Source organism: Corylus avellana, chromosome 6 (assembly GCF_965113065.1).
Source record: "Corylus avellana chromosome 6, dhCorAvel1.hap1.2, whole genome shotgun sequence".
Classification (NCBI taxonomy): Eukaryota; Viridiplantae; Streptophyta; class Magnoliopsida; order Fagales; family Betulaceae; genus Corylus; species Corylus avellana.
This window is the reverse complement of record NC_142495.1, coordinates 23589856-23604793: the sequence shown is the minus strand read 5'-3', so window position 1 is coordinate 23604793 and position 14938 is coordinate 23589856. Positions and strand designations below refer to the sequence as shown.

The following is a 14938-nucleotide window of genomic DNA, read 5'->3' as shown; positions in this document are numbered from 1 at the left end:
AAGTGAAATGCCCCACACACTCCTCCTTACACTCCACCACCCTCCTATCCCACATTAGTAACATCTCCCCTGACAAATCATTAGACCCTTTATACTTCCACCCCACATGTTGACCTCCCCAAAGACTATGAATCATCTCACGGGAGATAGCCTCCATCTTAGTCTCAATCAAACACACTATATCTGCTTTCCACTCTTTCAAGAGACCCCTAATACGCAACCTTTTTTTGAGGGCATTCAACCCTCTTACATTCCATGCGACGATGTTAAGCTTCATGATCCACCAATTCGACCCTCTCATATTCCTCAAGCTCCTCAATTCCTTTGGGAGCAGGAACATAGGCAGAAATGCCTCCCAAATCAGAATCATACTGCATTCTAGAAGCTTCAATAGAATTGAACAAAACCGTCAACTCCTCCTTTTTCCCCTCATCAGATACACCAATTTTAGGACAAAATTTGAGGCAACTTTCAGTTTTTGATGCGTTTCTTTGACGGTCAATAACCAAGTAAAATAATGTTTTGGGTAGTACAGATAAATCAAAAGATGTAATTAGATGCTGAGTAGTTCACCTCATCTTAGTTCTTACGATAGAGCATCGTTTGGTTAGTTGGAAGAAAATGTACTTGTCAAAGGATGGGAGGATTACTTTGATCAAAAGCACTTTATCTAATATGCCTACTTACTTGCTGGTGTTGCCAATCACCTAGAGAAGTTACAACGGGGCTTCTTGTGGGGAGTTGTTGGTCAAGAGTTCAAATTTTACCTAGTAAGTAGGTCTAAGATCTGTTCTCCAATCATTGAAGGGGGTTGGGGGTTCAAAATTTATTTCTATTCAACTGAGCTCTCTTGGGAAAGTGGCTGTGGTGATGTGTACATGAGAGAGAGGCTTTGTGGAGCGTGGAAGTGGATTTTAAATATGGTAGCTCGTGGGGTGCTTGGTGTTCTAATGATGCTCATGTGTTGTGTGGGGTGGTACTTGGAAAAATATGACTAGCTAGGGGGAGTTTTCTAGTCATACTAGATTTGAGGTGGGTGACGACTATAGGATTAGATTTTGGCATGATGTGTGGTGTATGGATCAGGCACTTAAGGTAGCTTTTCTGAAGTTATTCAGTATGGCTCGATTTAAGGATGCTTCCATGGCCGATCATTTAGAATTCTCTAGTGACGCTATCAATGGAACTTTAATTTTATTAGTGTAGTGAATGACTAGGAGGTGGATTTCTTGGCCTTGTTCTTTAATATGTTGTACTCCTTCAGACTGAGACGCAGGGTGTAGACAAGCTTTGTTGGGGCCCATTTGAGGGTTATTCGATGTCAGATGGTTCTACAATGTCAATTCCCCATGAAAGTACTCATTTCCCTTTGAGTATTTGGCGGATTAAGGTTCCTTTGAGAGTGTAATTCTTTGGTTTGGCGGATTAAGGTTCCTTCGAGAGTGGCATTCTTTGGTTGGTTGGCAGCGTTCGAGAAGATCATCGCTACGAATATCCAAAGGAAGCGGCATATCATAGTGGTAGATTTGTGTTGCATGTGTAAGAGGAGTGGGGAGTCCGTTGATCATCTCTTACTCCTCGATGCTAGTGCTTTATGGAATACTGTTTTCAGTCTTTTTGGGTTAGATTGGGTTATGCCTAGATGAGTGGTAGACCTCTTCACCTATTGGAGAGGGCAATTTGATAGTTTTCATTGTGCAGCAATGTTGAAGATGGTTTTGTCCTGCCTAATGTGGTGTATTTGGAGAGAAATAAATGATTGTACTTTTGAAGACCGTGAGAGGACGGTGACGGAATTAAAGGCAGTTTTCTTCAATACCCTCTACCATTGGACGACTGCCTTTAATTGCTTTCAGTTTTTTAGCTCTCATGATTTTCTTGATCTTTTATCTTTTTCTAGTTAGATGTTTCTTTCTATAGTTCTTGTGTACTTGAGTTGCGCATTTGTGCCCTTTAATGAATTTCAGTTACTTAAAAAAAAAAAAGAAGAATTTATGCAAGGAAAACCCATACCCTTCAGGATGTCAATGGACAACAAAAATGAATTAATAAGGAAAACCCATACTCATATTCCCTAAGAATTGATTTGAATTGAAAATGGACAACAAAAGGCTGAGATAATTTATTACAGGATGTCAATGACTTTTAGAAGGTATATTTCTTATAATTCAGTGCCTCATTGATTGGTGTTCTTGAATTGTTTTTAGCTTTTTCTTGCCTAGATCTCCCAAGATTGACTTGTCCATTTGACTTAAGAAAACCTTTTGTTTGTTCTTGTACAAGTCAGATAAGAGGTCTGAGATAGTTCATCTAGGTGAATATGTGAATGCCTCTTATCGTTATCTTGAAAATTTGGAGGGGTCAATTGGGTAATAGGCATGCTTTGCGTATGTGGAGGCTCGTCCCATTATGTGTGATGTGGTGTTTATGGTGTGAACGGAATGCACGCAGCTTTGAGGATAAGGAGAGCGGCATGATTGAGTTGAGGAAGTTGGCGTTACATACTTTGTTCTCTTGGAGCAGGACTTGGTTGAACTCGCAGGAGTCCCACCTTTTCTGATTTCTTAGAGCTTTGTAAATCATTTTCTAGTCAATAGGGGTTACCCTTTATACCTCTTGTATACATGGGTTGCACGTTTTGATAGTACACTTATTACTTATCAAAAAAAAAAAAAAAAAGTATTGTTGCTTATTTTGGGATAAAGATTTAAAAAAAATGGTAACATGCAGAGTAGTTGGGATCCTGTGGTATCAATGCAAAGCATAGTTTCCACTTCTGAAATGCCACACAAGGATCTTTATATCATGTACATGTTTTCTTTAAACAATGAAATAACTGGTTTCTTTTGGAATGTCTCATTTGGACTTAATTGAGGTTGCTATAATTTGAAAATATAACTCAATCATTTCATACAGTTATGTTAATAGTATTGGGCCTCTTACTAAAATTATTGTAGTTATTTTTATTTTTTATTTTTTATTCAGGTTTGGTGTAGTAATCCAGTTCTAAGAGATTGGCTGAAGGAGCATGCTGATGCATCAGAATTAGACAAGTTAAAATGGATGTACTATGTGATTAATAAGAGTCCATGGTAAGTCTTCCTCAAAGAGACCCACTTTAAGCTTTTTCAATGGTGTTTACACACTCATGCAACTCTTGAAATGAACTGGACGTCATTGTTTAAAATGTTTCTTATGGAATGTTTGTTATAGATATGAAACTTTGAATAAAATTATGAATCAAGTTTATTCTTTTCTCCGGTAAGACCCTTAAACTTTAAAAAGAGTATTCATTCCTTGAGAGATAGCCCTTCCTATGGAGATGGGATCCTTGTTTCTTTGAGCTTCATTTTATTGATATCCTAAACATAATATATTTCATTTAATACCACTAGGACCATAGAGGAATTGACTCATTTCTTCCTCTTTGCTCTTTACTCTTGGATGGCCGCTTGGCTAGCTCCTTTAGTGATTAGTTTCTCTGATTTTCTTTTTCATTTCTCCCCCTCCTAGGCGCTCTCTATTTATACTTCCCGTGTATATGGGTTGCGCCCCTCTGCGCTCTTTTTATATATCATCATTACTTATAAAAAAAAAATACCATTAAGAAATATTTCTCAGCTTTTAAACAATTTAAGCAGAAAATAATAATAATAAATAAATAAATGGTGAAAAGAAGTGAAAATGAAACTGAATGCCCAACATTAGTTGTGTTAAACTAGAGCGTCCATAATGTTACATTTTGAATATATGAACAATAAGGATAGCGGAGGAGATAAAATTGAAACAATTTAATTGGCGCCGGGGGTTGGGGGGGGGGAAAGGGGTGGGGGATCTGTTTCTTGGTGAGGAGACCTCATGATAAGTTGCTAATAGAAGTGAGTCACTTCTTGCTTGGCTTGTAGTCATAGTCGTTTAGCTTATGTAGTGGTTGGCCTTCCTCCATGCACGTCTCCGCCAGAATGCCTTCTTGGTTTTGGACAAAGCCAAGCAGATACATATGATGTTTCTACTCTCCCTCTCTCTTCTAATTCTCCTTCATCTTTTGAATCAGAACTTCTGTAACTTCAATGGTTGGATTGGCTGACCATCCTTGTTGCGTATTTTGTATTCTCCAACCCACCCTACTTGACCTGGCACTCTCTTCTATTTTTTTAATTTGCAATTAAGACATTCCTTGACCTCAATTATCTCTGAATCCTTTTCTTAGGAAAACACCATATCTCTTTGAGATTTTCACCACCTCCTCTGTGAGTGTCACCAGAGGAGGTGGTATGGCTTTTGTCTCCATCCTCCTCGCCTCCCCACCCCCCCCCCCCCCCCCCAACCCTTTTTTTGGTGTCCCCATTTCTCTCTTTTTCTTTGGTTTTCCCTTTCTTCATCCTCTAATATCACTCTGTGGCAAATGTTTTCCCTTGACTTACAAATGCCACATTGCAAAAGATGGGGGGTCTAGGCTTCGATTTTATGTACGTTAGAATGCTAGAACATTCTGTACTATTCTAGATAGCCAGCTGTCCCTACCAGCTTTCGTCTTTCAGAATATTTTCCCAATCATTTGTACCTAATTCTCCTATATATTTGGAATGGATTGAGGGCTGCAGAAATATGAAAATAGCCCTTCTTTCTAACTTCTTCTCTGTGCTTTCACACCAAAGAATTGGGTAAACTTTGGTACTTCTTGGGAATTGAGGTTGCAAGGTCAAAGATAGGCATAAACTTCTCTTAGAGGAAGTATGTAGTTGACATTCTCGAGGAAACTTGATTGTTGGGTGCTTGACTTGTTGATACTCCTATGGATCTAAATCATAAACTTGTGTTTTCCAATAGCGTCGACTAATTGGAAAACTCAATTATCTCACCATCACAAGGCGTGATGTCTCATATGCAGTTAGTGTGGTGAGGCAGTTCTTAGAGGCTCCGACTCTCACATTGGAATGCCACTGTTCGTATTGTTCGAGACCTAAAGAGAGATCTAGGATGAGGCATATTTTTAGAAAAAATGATCATCTCAAAGTAAAAGATTTCACTGATGCAGACTGGGCAGGATCACCTTCATACAAAAGGTCCACTACGGGATATTGTACTTTTTTTGGGAGAAAGTCTTGTAACATGGAAGAGTATAAAGCAGAAAGCAGTTACACAATTAAGTGCACAAGCATAGTATAGAGCTATGGCTCATACTGCTAGTGAGTTGACTTGGTTACAGCACTTTCTTTAGAAGATAGGCTTCATAGCACCTATTCCTATTACATTGTTTTGTGATAATCAAGACGCTCTATATATTGCCTTAAATCTTATGTATCATGAGAGGGCTAAGGACATTGAAGTAGATTATCATTTGTCCGAGACAAGATATTGAGTGCAGACATAGGACACCATTTGTAAAGTCTGAGAACCAACTGGCTGATATTTTCACAAAGTCATTATATAGAAATCATTTGGAGTCAATTTGTTCCTAGATGAGCTTATATGGCTTATATACTTATTTATCAAAAAAAATATGGCTTATATGCTCCAGCTTGAGGGGGATTGTTAGATTGCTTGAATAGTTTGTACTATTATAGAAGGCCAGCTATCCTCTTCAGAATATTCCCCCGATCATTTGTACCAATTTGTTCGATTGCTGGTGGTCAGGAGGACGTGCTCGAAGCACGGTAGTATGGAAGATGATCCCTCTATGTCTTATGTGGTGTATATGGATTGAAAGAAATGCTGGAAGTTTTGAGGACTTTACTAGGACTATAGAGGAACTGACTTATCTTTTCTTCTTTACTCTTTACTCTTAGACGGCCGCTTGACTAACTCCTTTAGTAATTAGTTTTTCTGACTTCCTCTTTCATTTCTCTCCCTCTTAGGCGCTCTCTTTTATACTTCCCGTGTATATGGGTTGCACCCCTCTGCGCTTTTGATTTATAACATTATTAGTTATCAAAAAAAAATCATTTGTCCCTAATTCTCCTACATTTTTGGAATGGATTGAGAGCTGATATATGAAAATAGCCCTTCTTTCTAACGTCTTCTCCTATTTTCTATATCTGTGTATATGGAAAATCACGTAAAGTTAGATCTGGTTGGTGCTTTTGTGTAGGGTAGGTTGGGCTGGACCTTTTGCATTGTCTTCTTCTCTTCGAAGCCAGCCCTGAAAAAGAATAGAAAATTTCAGATACAGTCATCTAGGTCTTATTGTTAAACATAAGAACCACCCCACCACAGCAGGCAGGCTGGTTTCTTTGTCGTCACTGGGAGCTCTTGGTGAGGAGACCTCATGATAAGTTGCTAATAGAAGTGAGTCACTTCTTGCTTGGCTTGTAGTCATAGTCTTTTAGCTTATGTAGTGGTTGGCCTTCCTCCATGCACGTGTCCGCCAGAATGCCTTCTTGGTTTTGGACAAAGCTAAGCAGATACATATGATGTTTCTACCCTCCCTCTCCCTTCTAATTCTCCTTCATCTTTTGAATCAGAACTTCTATAACTTTAATGGTTGGATTGGCAGACCATCCTTGTTGGGTATTTTGTATTCTCCTTGACCTGGCATTCTCTTCTATTTTTTTTTTTTTAATTTGCAATTAAGGCATTCCTTGACCTCAATTATCTCTGAATCCTTTTCTTAGGAAAACACCTCTCTTTGAGATTTTCACCACCTCCTCCGTGAGTGTCACCAGAGGAGGTGGTATGGCTTTTGTCTCCATCCTCCTTGCCTTCACACCCCCCCCCCCCCCCCCCCCCCCCCCCACTTTCTTGGTGTCCCCATTTCTCTCTTTTTCTTTGGTTTTCCTTTTCTTCATCCTCTAATATCACTCTTATCGACAGGTCTTGCCTTGACGAGAATGCGGCATTTTTGACAACTGCAGATTCAGCTATAAAGTTGCTTCCTGAGGCCACAAGGCGAGTTACTGGATGGAAAGGTCTTGAGTATAGAGCTGCATTTCCCATGGTGAAACCACCTGGTGCAAACTTCTATCCTCCTGACATGGACAAAATGGTATTCAATGGGATGTTCATGATATGCATAAAAGAAAAAAAAGAAAGAAAGAAAGAAAGTGTTTTACATATATAATACAAATAAGTTTCTCTTTTACAGGAATTTGAATTATGGAAGGGCAGTCTAACAGAGGATCAACAAAAAGATGCAACCAGCTTTTTTAATGTTATCAAAAGACATAGTGAATTTGGTCTAGAATCTCCTCTTTCTAATGATACAGTTGATATAGCAAATCATATGGTCGGTTCCGCCCTTGATCTGTACCTTGTTCCTTTCTCTCAAGAGTATAATCCTTTCCTCAAAAGAGCAGCTGAATTATTGCATAAAGCGGGGGATATGATCAGCTCCCCTAGGTAATATGTTATCAGATTTCTGTTGATAGTTCATTGGTTAAGCATATGCTGATTTTTATTCTACTTCCAAATGTTTGCTGAATCTTTCTTGACTTTTGTAGTTTGAAGAGATTGCTGCATAGCAAAGCCAGTGCTTTCCTTTCAAATGATTATTATGAGTCAGATATAGCCTGGATGGAGTTGGTTTGTACTTCGTACATAGTTCTCCTTCGTAATTCTGTGCATTATAATGCATGTGGTTCCAACACAAAGTTGTATGCAATAAGGAGAATGATATGTGTGTATGTGTCTGTCTATATATATATATTCTTTCTGAAATAGCTTCTTTCATGCAAGTTTTCTGGTATGTCAAATTTGATATTGGAAAACCAGATTGAAGTATTAACATTCTGATCTTCTTGATTTTGTCCTTTACATCTGAAAGTCTCCTAGAAGTAATAGATTTCATCAACATGCCTGTTTAATCTCTCTCTCTCAACACACCAACACGAAGATAAACACACACTTTAGTTCTTCATCCTTCTTTTTCTAATGGATTCATTGGTTCTTTCATCTGTTAGTACTGATTCGCTGTAAAGTTCTGTTAGAATGCTCCGGAAGTATACAATAGGGCCCAAGTATACAAAAGCTTTTAAGCTGAGAATAAAGCACATAAATGTAAGAATTCAGCAAGCATTAACTCTTGCGACGAATGCCACATTACTCTCCACGAGTAAAGTGTTTGGAGTACCATTTTCTTCAACTCGATGAGTCCAAGTTCACGATCCTCAAAGCTCCGTGCATTTTTTTCTCTCCATAGACCCCACATAACATGCAAAGGAACTATTCTCCAAATTTGCAAAACTGTACGGTTACCCCTTTGTCCCCTCTAACTTCCCAAATAGTCATTCATCCTACTTGGCATCACCCACGTAACACCAAACAACTGAAGGACCATGCTCCATACCTCAATAGCAACCTCACAATGCAATAATAAGTGATCAATTGATTCTCCATTGTGCCTACACATACAATACCACTCTGTCACTATAATGTTCTTCTTATGTAAATTGTCCAATGTTAATATTTTCCCCAACACTGCCGTCCACACAAAAAAAGCCACTTTCGGAGGAGCTTTACTCTTCCAAATACTCTTCCAAAGACGAATAATCGGTGCCGGATTAACCATTACTTGATAATAGGACTTCACTTCAAAATTCTTCCTTTTCAAGGGGATCCAACAAATTTTATCCACACCACCCTGCCTAATATGTTGGGAATACAGTAACTCGAAAAATTGTAAAACCACTTCAATTTCCCAATCATGAACAGGTTGGGTAAACATAACATTCCAATGAATAACACCACGTGCTATATCCATATTCTCCCCCACCCATGCCTCCTTTGCGCATGCAATAGAGAACAAGGCTGAAAAAAGAATCTTCAATGGTAACTCCTCACACCAAACATCATGCCAAAACAACACTCTAGAACCATCCCCTACCTCATATCGCACATGTTGCTTAAAATTATCCCACCCCCTCCGAATACATTTCCACACTCCCACCCCATAGGATCCCCCTACTTCCTTGGAACACCAACCACCCCTCATCATATCATATTTAACTGCCACCAATTTCCTCCACCATGCATCTCCACCATTGGCAAGCCTCCACAACTATTTACCTAACAAAGCTTGATTGAACTGAATCAAATTCCTTACCCCTAATCCCCCCACCTCCATTGGCTTACAAACCTGGGACCAATTTACCAAATGAAATTTGAACTAATCACCGACACCTCCCCACAAGAAATCTCTTTGTATTTTTTCCATACGCTTCGCCATTCCCACTGGAATCTAGAACAAAGATAAATAATTTGTGGGTAGATTAGAAAGAGTGCTTTTAATCATCGTTAGCCTACCACCCTTGGATAAATACATCCGCTTCCACCCTGCCAATTTAATCTCCATCTTCTCAATGACAGTATTCCATATAGATGGATCCTTATAATGAGCACCCAATGGTAAACCCAAGTACGTAAATGGCATCGAACCCACTCCACACCCAAGTATTCTTGATAGACCTTCCATATCTCCCACCTCACCTATAGGGACAATATCAGATTTTGACAAATTTATTTTCAAGCCTGAAACTGCTTCAAAACACAGCAGCAAACATCTCAAATTACGAATTTGTTCCACTTTGGTTCGCAGAAGATAAGTGTGTCATCTGCGAATAACAAGTGTGATTCTACATTTTTTTTTGATAAGTCACAAGTGTGATACTACCATTACCTCTGAATGTCGCGAACCCACCAAAAATCCAAACATAAGATCTGTTAAATGCCTCCATCACCAACACAAATAATAGAGGAGACAAAGAGTCCCCTTGTCTCACTCCTCGAGAGCTACTGAAAAAACTTGTAGGTGTCCCATTAATGAGAACGGAGAAACGTACCGTAGAGATACAATGATGAACCCAACCACGCCACCTTTCCCCAAAATCACGTCTCTAACATATACAGTAGAAAGTCCCCGTTGACATGATCATAAGCCTTCTCCAAATCTAGCATGCATATGAGACTTGATTCCCCACATCGAATCCGACTATCCACACAGTCATTTGCCATTAAAATGGAGTCTAGTATTTGCCTACCTGGAATAAACGCATTTTGTGTATGTGACACCAGATTCCCCAATATTGAGTTCAACCGACTAACCAATACCTTCGAAATTATTTTATACACTCCACTTACAAGACTAATAGGGCGAAAATCCTTAATCTCCACCGCTCCAGCTTTTTTCAGGATAAACGCAACAAACGTAGCGTTAATACTCTTCTCAAATCTTCCACTCATGAAATTCCTTGAAAACCGCCATAAGGTCCTCCTTTACCACCTCTAACATTTCTAAAAGAAAGTCATAGTAAATCCATCAGGGCCGGGTGCTTTGTCGCCCTTCAACTTCCTCACCTCCTCCCATACTTCATCTTTCTCAAATTCTCACTCCATCCAAAGTCTCTCCCCTTCATCAATGGAGCTAAAAGCCTGGTTGTCCAACAATGGAGCTAAAAGCCTGGTTGGTCTCCCTTGATACTGTTCAGAATACAATGTTTTAGAAAAGTTCACAATATGGTCCTGTATAACTGCTAGATCCTCTGTCCTGCTCCCATCTACCATCATAGCAGCAACTGTGTTGTTTCGCCTATGCGAATTGGCCAACCTATGGAAGAACTTTGTATTCTGATCTCCTTTCTTTCAACCACAATGCCCTAGATTTCTGCCTCCAACTCATTTCCTCTTGGTAAAGGGTCTTCTTTAGGTTGTTAGAACACTCTTGTCGCTTAATAATCTCCTCCTCTGTTAAAACTCTAATTTCTTCAATGCGATCCAACTCACTCAATCGCTCCTCCATCTCCTTTTTGCCTTTTCCTTAAGTCTCCAAAAACCTCCACATTCCATATTTTGAGATCACCTTTCAGTGCTTCCAACTTTCGAGCCAACACATAACTCGGATTACCTTGAAAGTAAGAAGAATCCCACCACCTCTTTACCTGCTCCACAAAACCCTCCGCTTGTAACCACATATTCTCAAACCTAAAAGGTATTCGACCCCTTCTTCCCACTCCACACTCCACACTCCAATATCACCAGAAAATGGTCCGATAGTACCCGATGAAGCCTTTTCTGACATACATCTGGAAAATATTCCTCCCATGCTGTGGATATCAAAAATCTATCAAGTCTGGATCCCGCACGACGATTAGACCATGTGATCCTCCCCCCTACCACTGGAAGATCGATCAGTCCCTGTTCAAAAATAAAGTCAAAAAAATCGGTCATTGCTTGCGTGTGTTTGGGTGCACGTAATCGTTCTCTTGGATTTCGGACTACATTAAAAACATGACTGAATATTTATCCAGGAATTCATGACAAGTAACCTTAAAATTCTTTCCAGTTATTTATTGCTAAGTGATTCCAAATTATTACAAGGAACACAATGTCTTATTTTGGAAAGCTGCATGTAAATGCTTTTGGATTTTCAGCCCATTAAAAGGAAAAAAGAAAAGATAGAATGCTTTGAGATTTGAACTAGTAATTGATTAGACCAGAAAAGGACCATCGTTTTTGGATAATTTAAGCACCAAGCCAACACCCTTTGGAGATGATGTCGACTTTTGTAAAAATTTTGGACCAATACTGAAGAACCAGAATAAAAGTTCATTTGGATCTATCAAGTTGGTTGAGAGTAACATTAGTCCCTCCAAAGAGAATGTAGTCTGTTGTATGCTAAGTTAAATTATGATTTTTTTTTTTCTCTCTCACTGTTCTCTCTCTCTCTCTCTCTCTCTCTCTCTCTCTCTCTCTTTGTAAAAAAAAAATATTATTTTTTTTATTTTTTTAAAGGTTTTGCATTCCTATATCACCATTTTTGGTTATTTCTATATTTTTTTCCGCCCGGAATGGTCCAATGGCATTATTTATTTTTAACTGATTGCATTTCCTCTAAATCAAACTTTACTTTTATAGAAAAAGCAGATTGGCTAGGCTCAGGAGAAAGCAAAAGAGTAATGTGTTTCTATTACTAATTACCAAGTTACGAGAGTCTAGTCAAGGCATCTGATTGAACTTTTACATCCATGTTAAGATTAAAATGTAAAACATATGTTGATATAGGAAAAGAGAAAGGATACAGTGATATATGAAACACAAAAAGACTCAATTCTTGAATCTTCATGTAGCTATTACCTTAATAGCATCCAGTTCTTTGCAGTTGCTAGACTGCTGTTTCTAGAAACAGCTATTTATAAGGCCTTTTCTAAATGTTAAGGTTGCTTTATTTGGAAACTGTTAAGAACCTCCACATTTTTTATGACGTTATGTTCCTTTTGGCGTAGGACTCCAAGCTGGATGTTACTATTGGTCCCTATGAGACATATGAAGATGCGCTTTTTGGGTACAAGGTATTATTTATATAGATCACCTGTTCATGCAGCTCCCTTCATCACCTTTAAATATAGTGTAAGATTGAGGTTGTTTACAAACTTGGGTATACTGCATGTGCCATGTCCTTTAGGCTCCTCCACCCACATAAGAATGGGGATGGGCATTGAGGTTATGCATTCAAGTCCCATCGGGTGCTTAGCAATGAAAAAGTTCAGTAGACTGCATATGTTATCATTTTAGTCTAAAATTCTTCTTTTCTGGAAGGTTTAAAATTTGTCTAGTTCTTGCATATTTCTATTCTTCAAAGCCTTTGTAGGAATGTATGATTTTTTGGAAGTCTGGATGGCTGATTCATGAAAGTAAATTTATGTATGAAATATCAATTTTGCATTAGAAGATAATAATGTCCTGTGGTGCAAAACACGTAAACCTCAGGCTTGATATTTGTCTCTTTTTGGCGGTCTCAAATATTCAATATCCCATTGAACACAAGTTAATTCATTAGAACTTCTACATGAGAATGCATCATTTGGATTTGTTTTCACCCCACCCCAACAACCCCCACCCCCCCCCCCCCCCCCCCTCCCCACCAAAAAAAAAAAAGAAAAAAAAGAAAAAGAAAAAAGGAAGGGGTGGTTCGAAAATCACACCCGTCAGCCACCCCGGAACTAATGGCCACCCTTGAAACTTCGACCACCCCCAAACACCAGGGGGTGGTTCAGCCAACCCTAGGTGTTTTTTTGGTTTTTTTTTTCTTTTTTTTTTTTAAAAAAAAACTTATTATTAAGGGTATTTTTGACATTAGAAGGGATATTGACATTTTTTGGCAATTTAGGGAGACATTGACACAATTGGTAGTTTAAAGGGAACATTGACAAATGAGTGGTAGTTTGAGGGAGATGTGTGTATCTTTTTTTTTTTTTTGCATAATCTTTTTGCAAACACACTTTTGATTTTAAAGTTGATTCTATGCCCTTAAATTATGTGAGACAGTACCTATTTAGATAAGATGTCCCAAGTTACAGTTGAGTTCTTCATTATGTCCGGCTATAATTAGGCTCTGAAATTGTCCAAAGCTTATAGGATATGAGATTTATTTTTCTCCTAACCTGGCTTGATTGGTTCACCTTGCCCCCATTGGTCGCTGGCATGTAGCTCCACCCCTCCATTTGGGGGCAGATGTTGCAGCCTCCACAACCCACCCTTCACGGAGGGGATTGTGGGGCTCCGCAAGCTCCTACAAGGGGGGTTGAAGGCCTACACGACCCACCCCTCGCGAAGGTCATGGTGCCTTCACGACCTCTACGAGCCGGCCTAAGACATGGAACGAGAGATGGTGAGGTTTTTTCCCATTTCTGTAAGAATTTTTAACATAAGGGTATAACTTACTATACTTAATTTACCCACCCAAAACGACATCACTTTGTGCTAAAGCTTGTAGGAGCCCGTGGATTTTAGTGTAGACCCTTTATTTGAAAAGGAGCTAACGTGTCAACATTTGGTAACTATACCAGGATATGTCCTTGTTAGTTTTTAGGTTGGTAAATTCAGTGTCCAAAACACTTTGATGCGAATTGTAAAGTGATAAGCTAAGTTTTGTACTTGGGCATAAAACCATCAAAGTGTTGATCAAGGCCAGGGCGAGTTTTGTACCTATGTCCGGATGAGCCACATTGCTCAAATAGTCAAAAGGTCACAGTGTTACTCGTTCAATGGCTCGTTCCATACCTGGTTTGGATGAGTTCATTTGGAGACATTTTCTGAAATGGACAGTGTTGCTTGTTCAATGGCCCGTGCCATACCAAGTACAAACGAGATGTTGGTAGTGTTGGTTATTTTCAAAGCTCATCCGCATTTTGGTAGTATAATTCATTTGCAAGCAAATTCCTTGGCGCCAATTGAGAAAGTTATGAAACCCTATTCAAATCTGGACGTGTTCACTTATAGGTCTAGATGCTGACATAAAAACTTCTATATTTGGGAAACCGAATTTCAGATTTCAATCCTATTTTCCCAAGTCTATTTAAGGGCCTTCAGTGCACAATTCTCATAAGACCCTAAGGCCATATTTCAGTGTGCAAAGAGAGAGTTATTTTATCCCTAAGCCTTCATTGAGTGATCTCTCTTAGAGTTTCTTTGTTAGACCACACAAGCTTCACAAAAAGCCTTCAGTCACCTGAGTTTCAGAAAGAGGAAGCTCAATAGAAGAATTGCCTAGAGGTTCAGGAACTATTGCAGTAAGAGCCAAATGAATCACTAGTCTATACAAGGAAGTGTCTGTTACAAAAGTTTTGTAAGTATGTACTTTTTGTAATTGAATTCTTCTATATAGTGAATGAGTTTCCTGGGTTTGGTTATTCTGGAGTGGTTTTACCTTTAAGGAGTTCTTCAAAAGGTTTCCAGTTCATATACTTGGTGATTGTTTTATGTGGTTGTTTAGTTTTTAATTTGGCATAATTTCTGTAAAATACCTGTTCACCCCCCCTCTCTCCCCCTCTCTCTAGGTGTGTTTGGGGTCTAAACTGCATTTTTCAGTCCTGTTAGTGAACCACTAGAGCCAAGCTGAGCCCTTGCTTGATATCTTTAAGCAACACATCCTATGCAAGCCCAAAATTAAAATCAGCCCCAGTAACATGAATCTGCTTAAAGTCTGTCGAAATGGCCAAGTACAATG

At 39.0% G+C, this 14938-nt stretch overlaps 1 protein-coding gene across 1 annotated transcript in view; it reads left to right on the top strand.

Moving 5' to 3' along the window:
- Positions 1–14938, top strand: part of NUDT3 (nudix hydrolase homolog 3) — a 34615-nt gene that overhangs the window by 12010 nt on the left and 7667 nt on the right. Inside the window, exons 8-12 of the mRNA XM_088517887.1 lie at positions 2986–3092; positions 6814–6985; positions 7085–7338; positions 7440–7521; positions 12216–12281. Coding sequence (XP_088374013.1) covers positions 2986–3092; positions 6814–6985; positions 7085–7338; positions 7440–7521; positions 12216–12281 — 681 coding nt within the window. The remainder of the gene's footprint in view (positions 1–2985; positions 3093–6813; positions 6986–7084; positions 7339–7439; positions 7522–12215; positions 12282–14938) is intronic.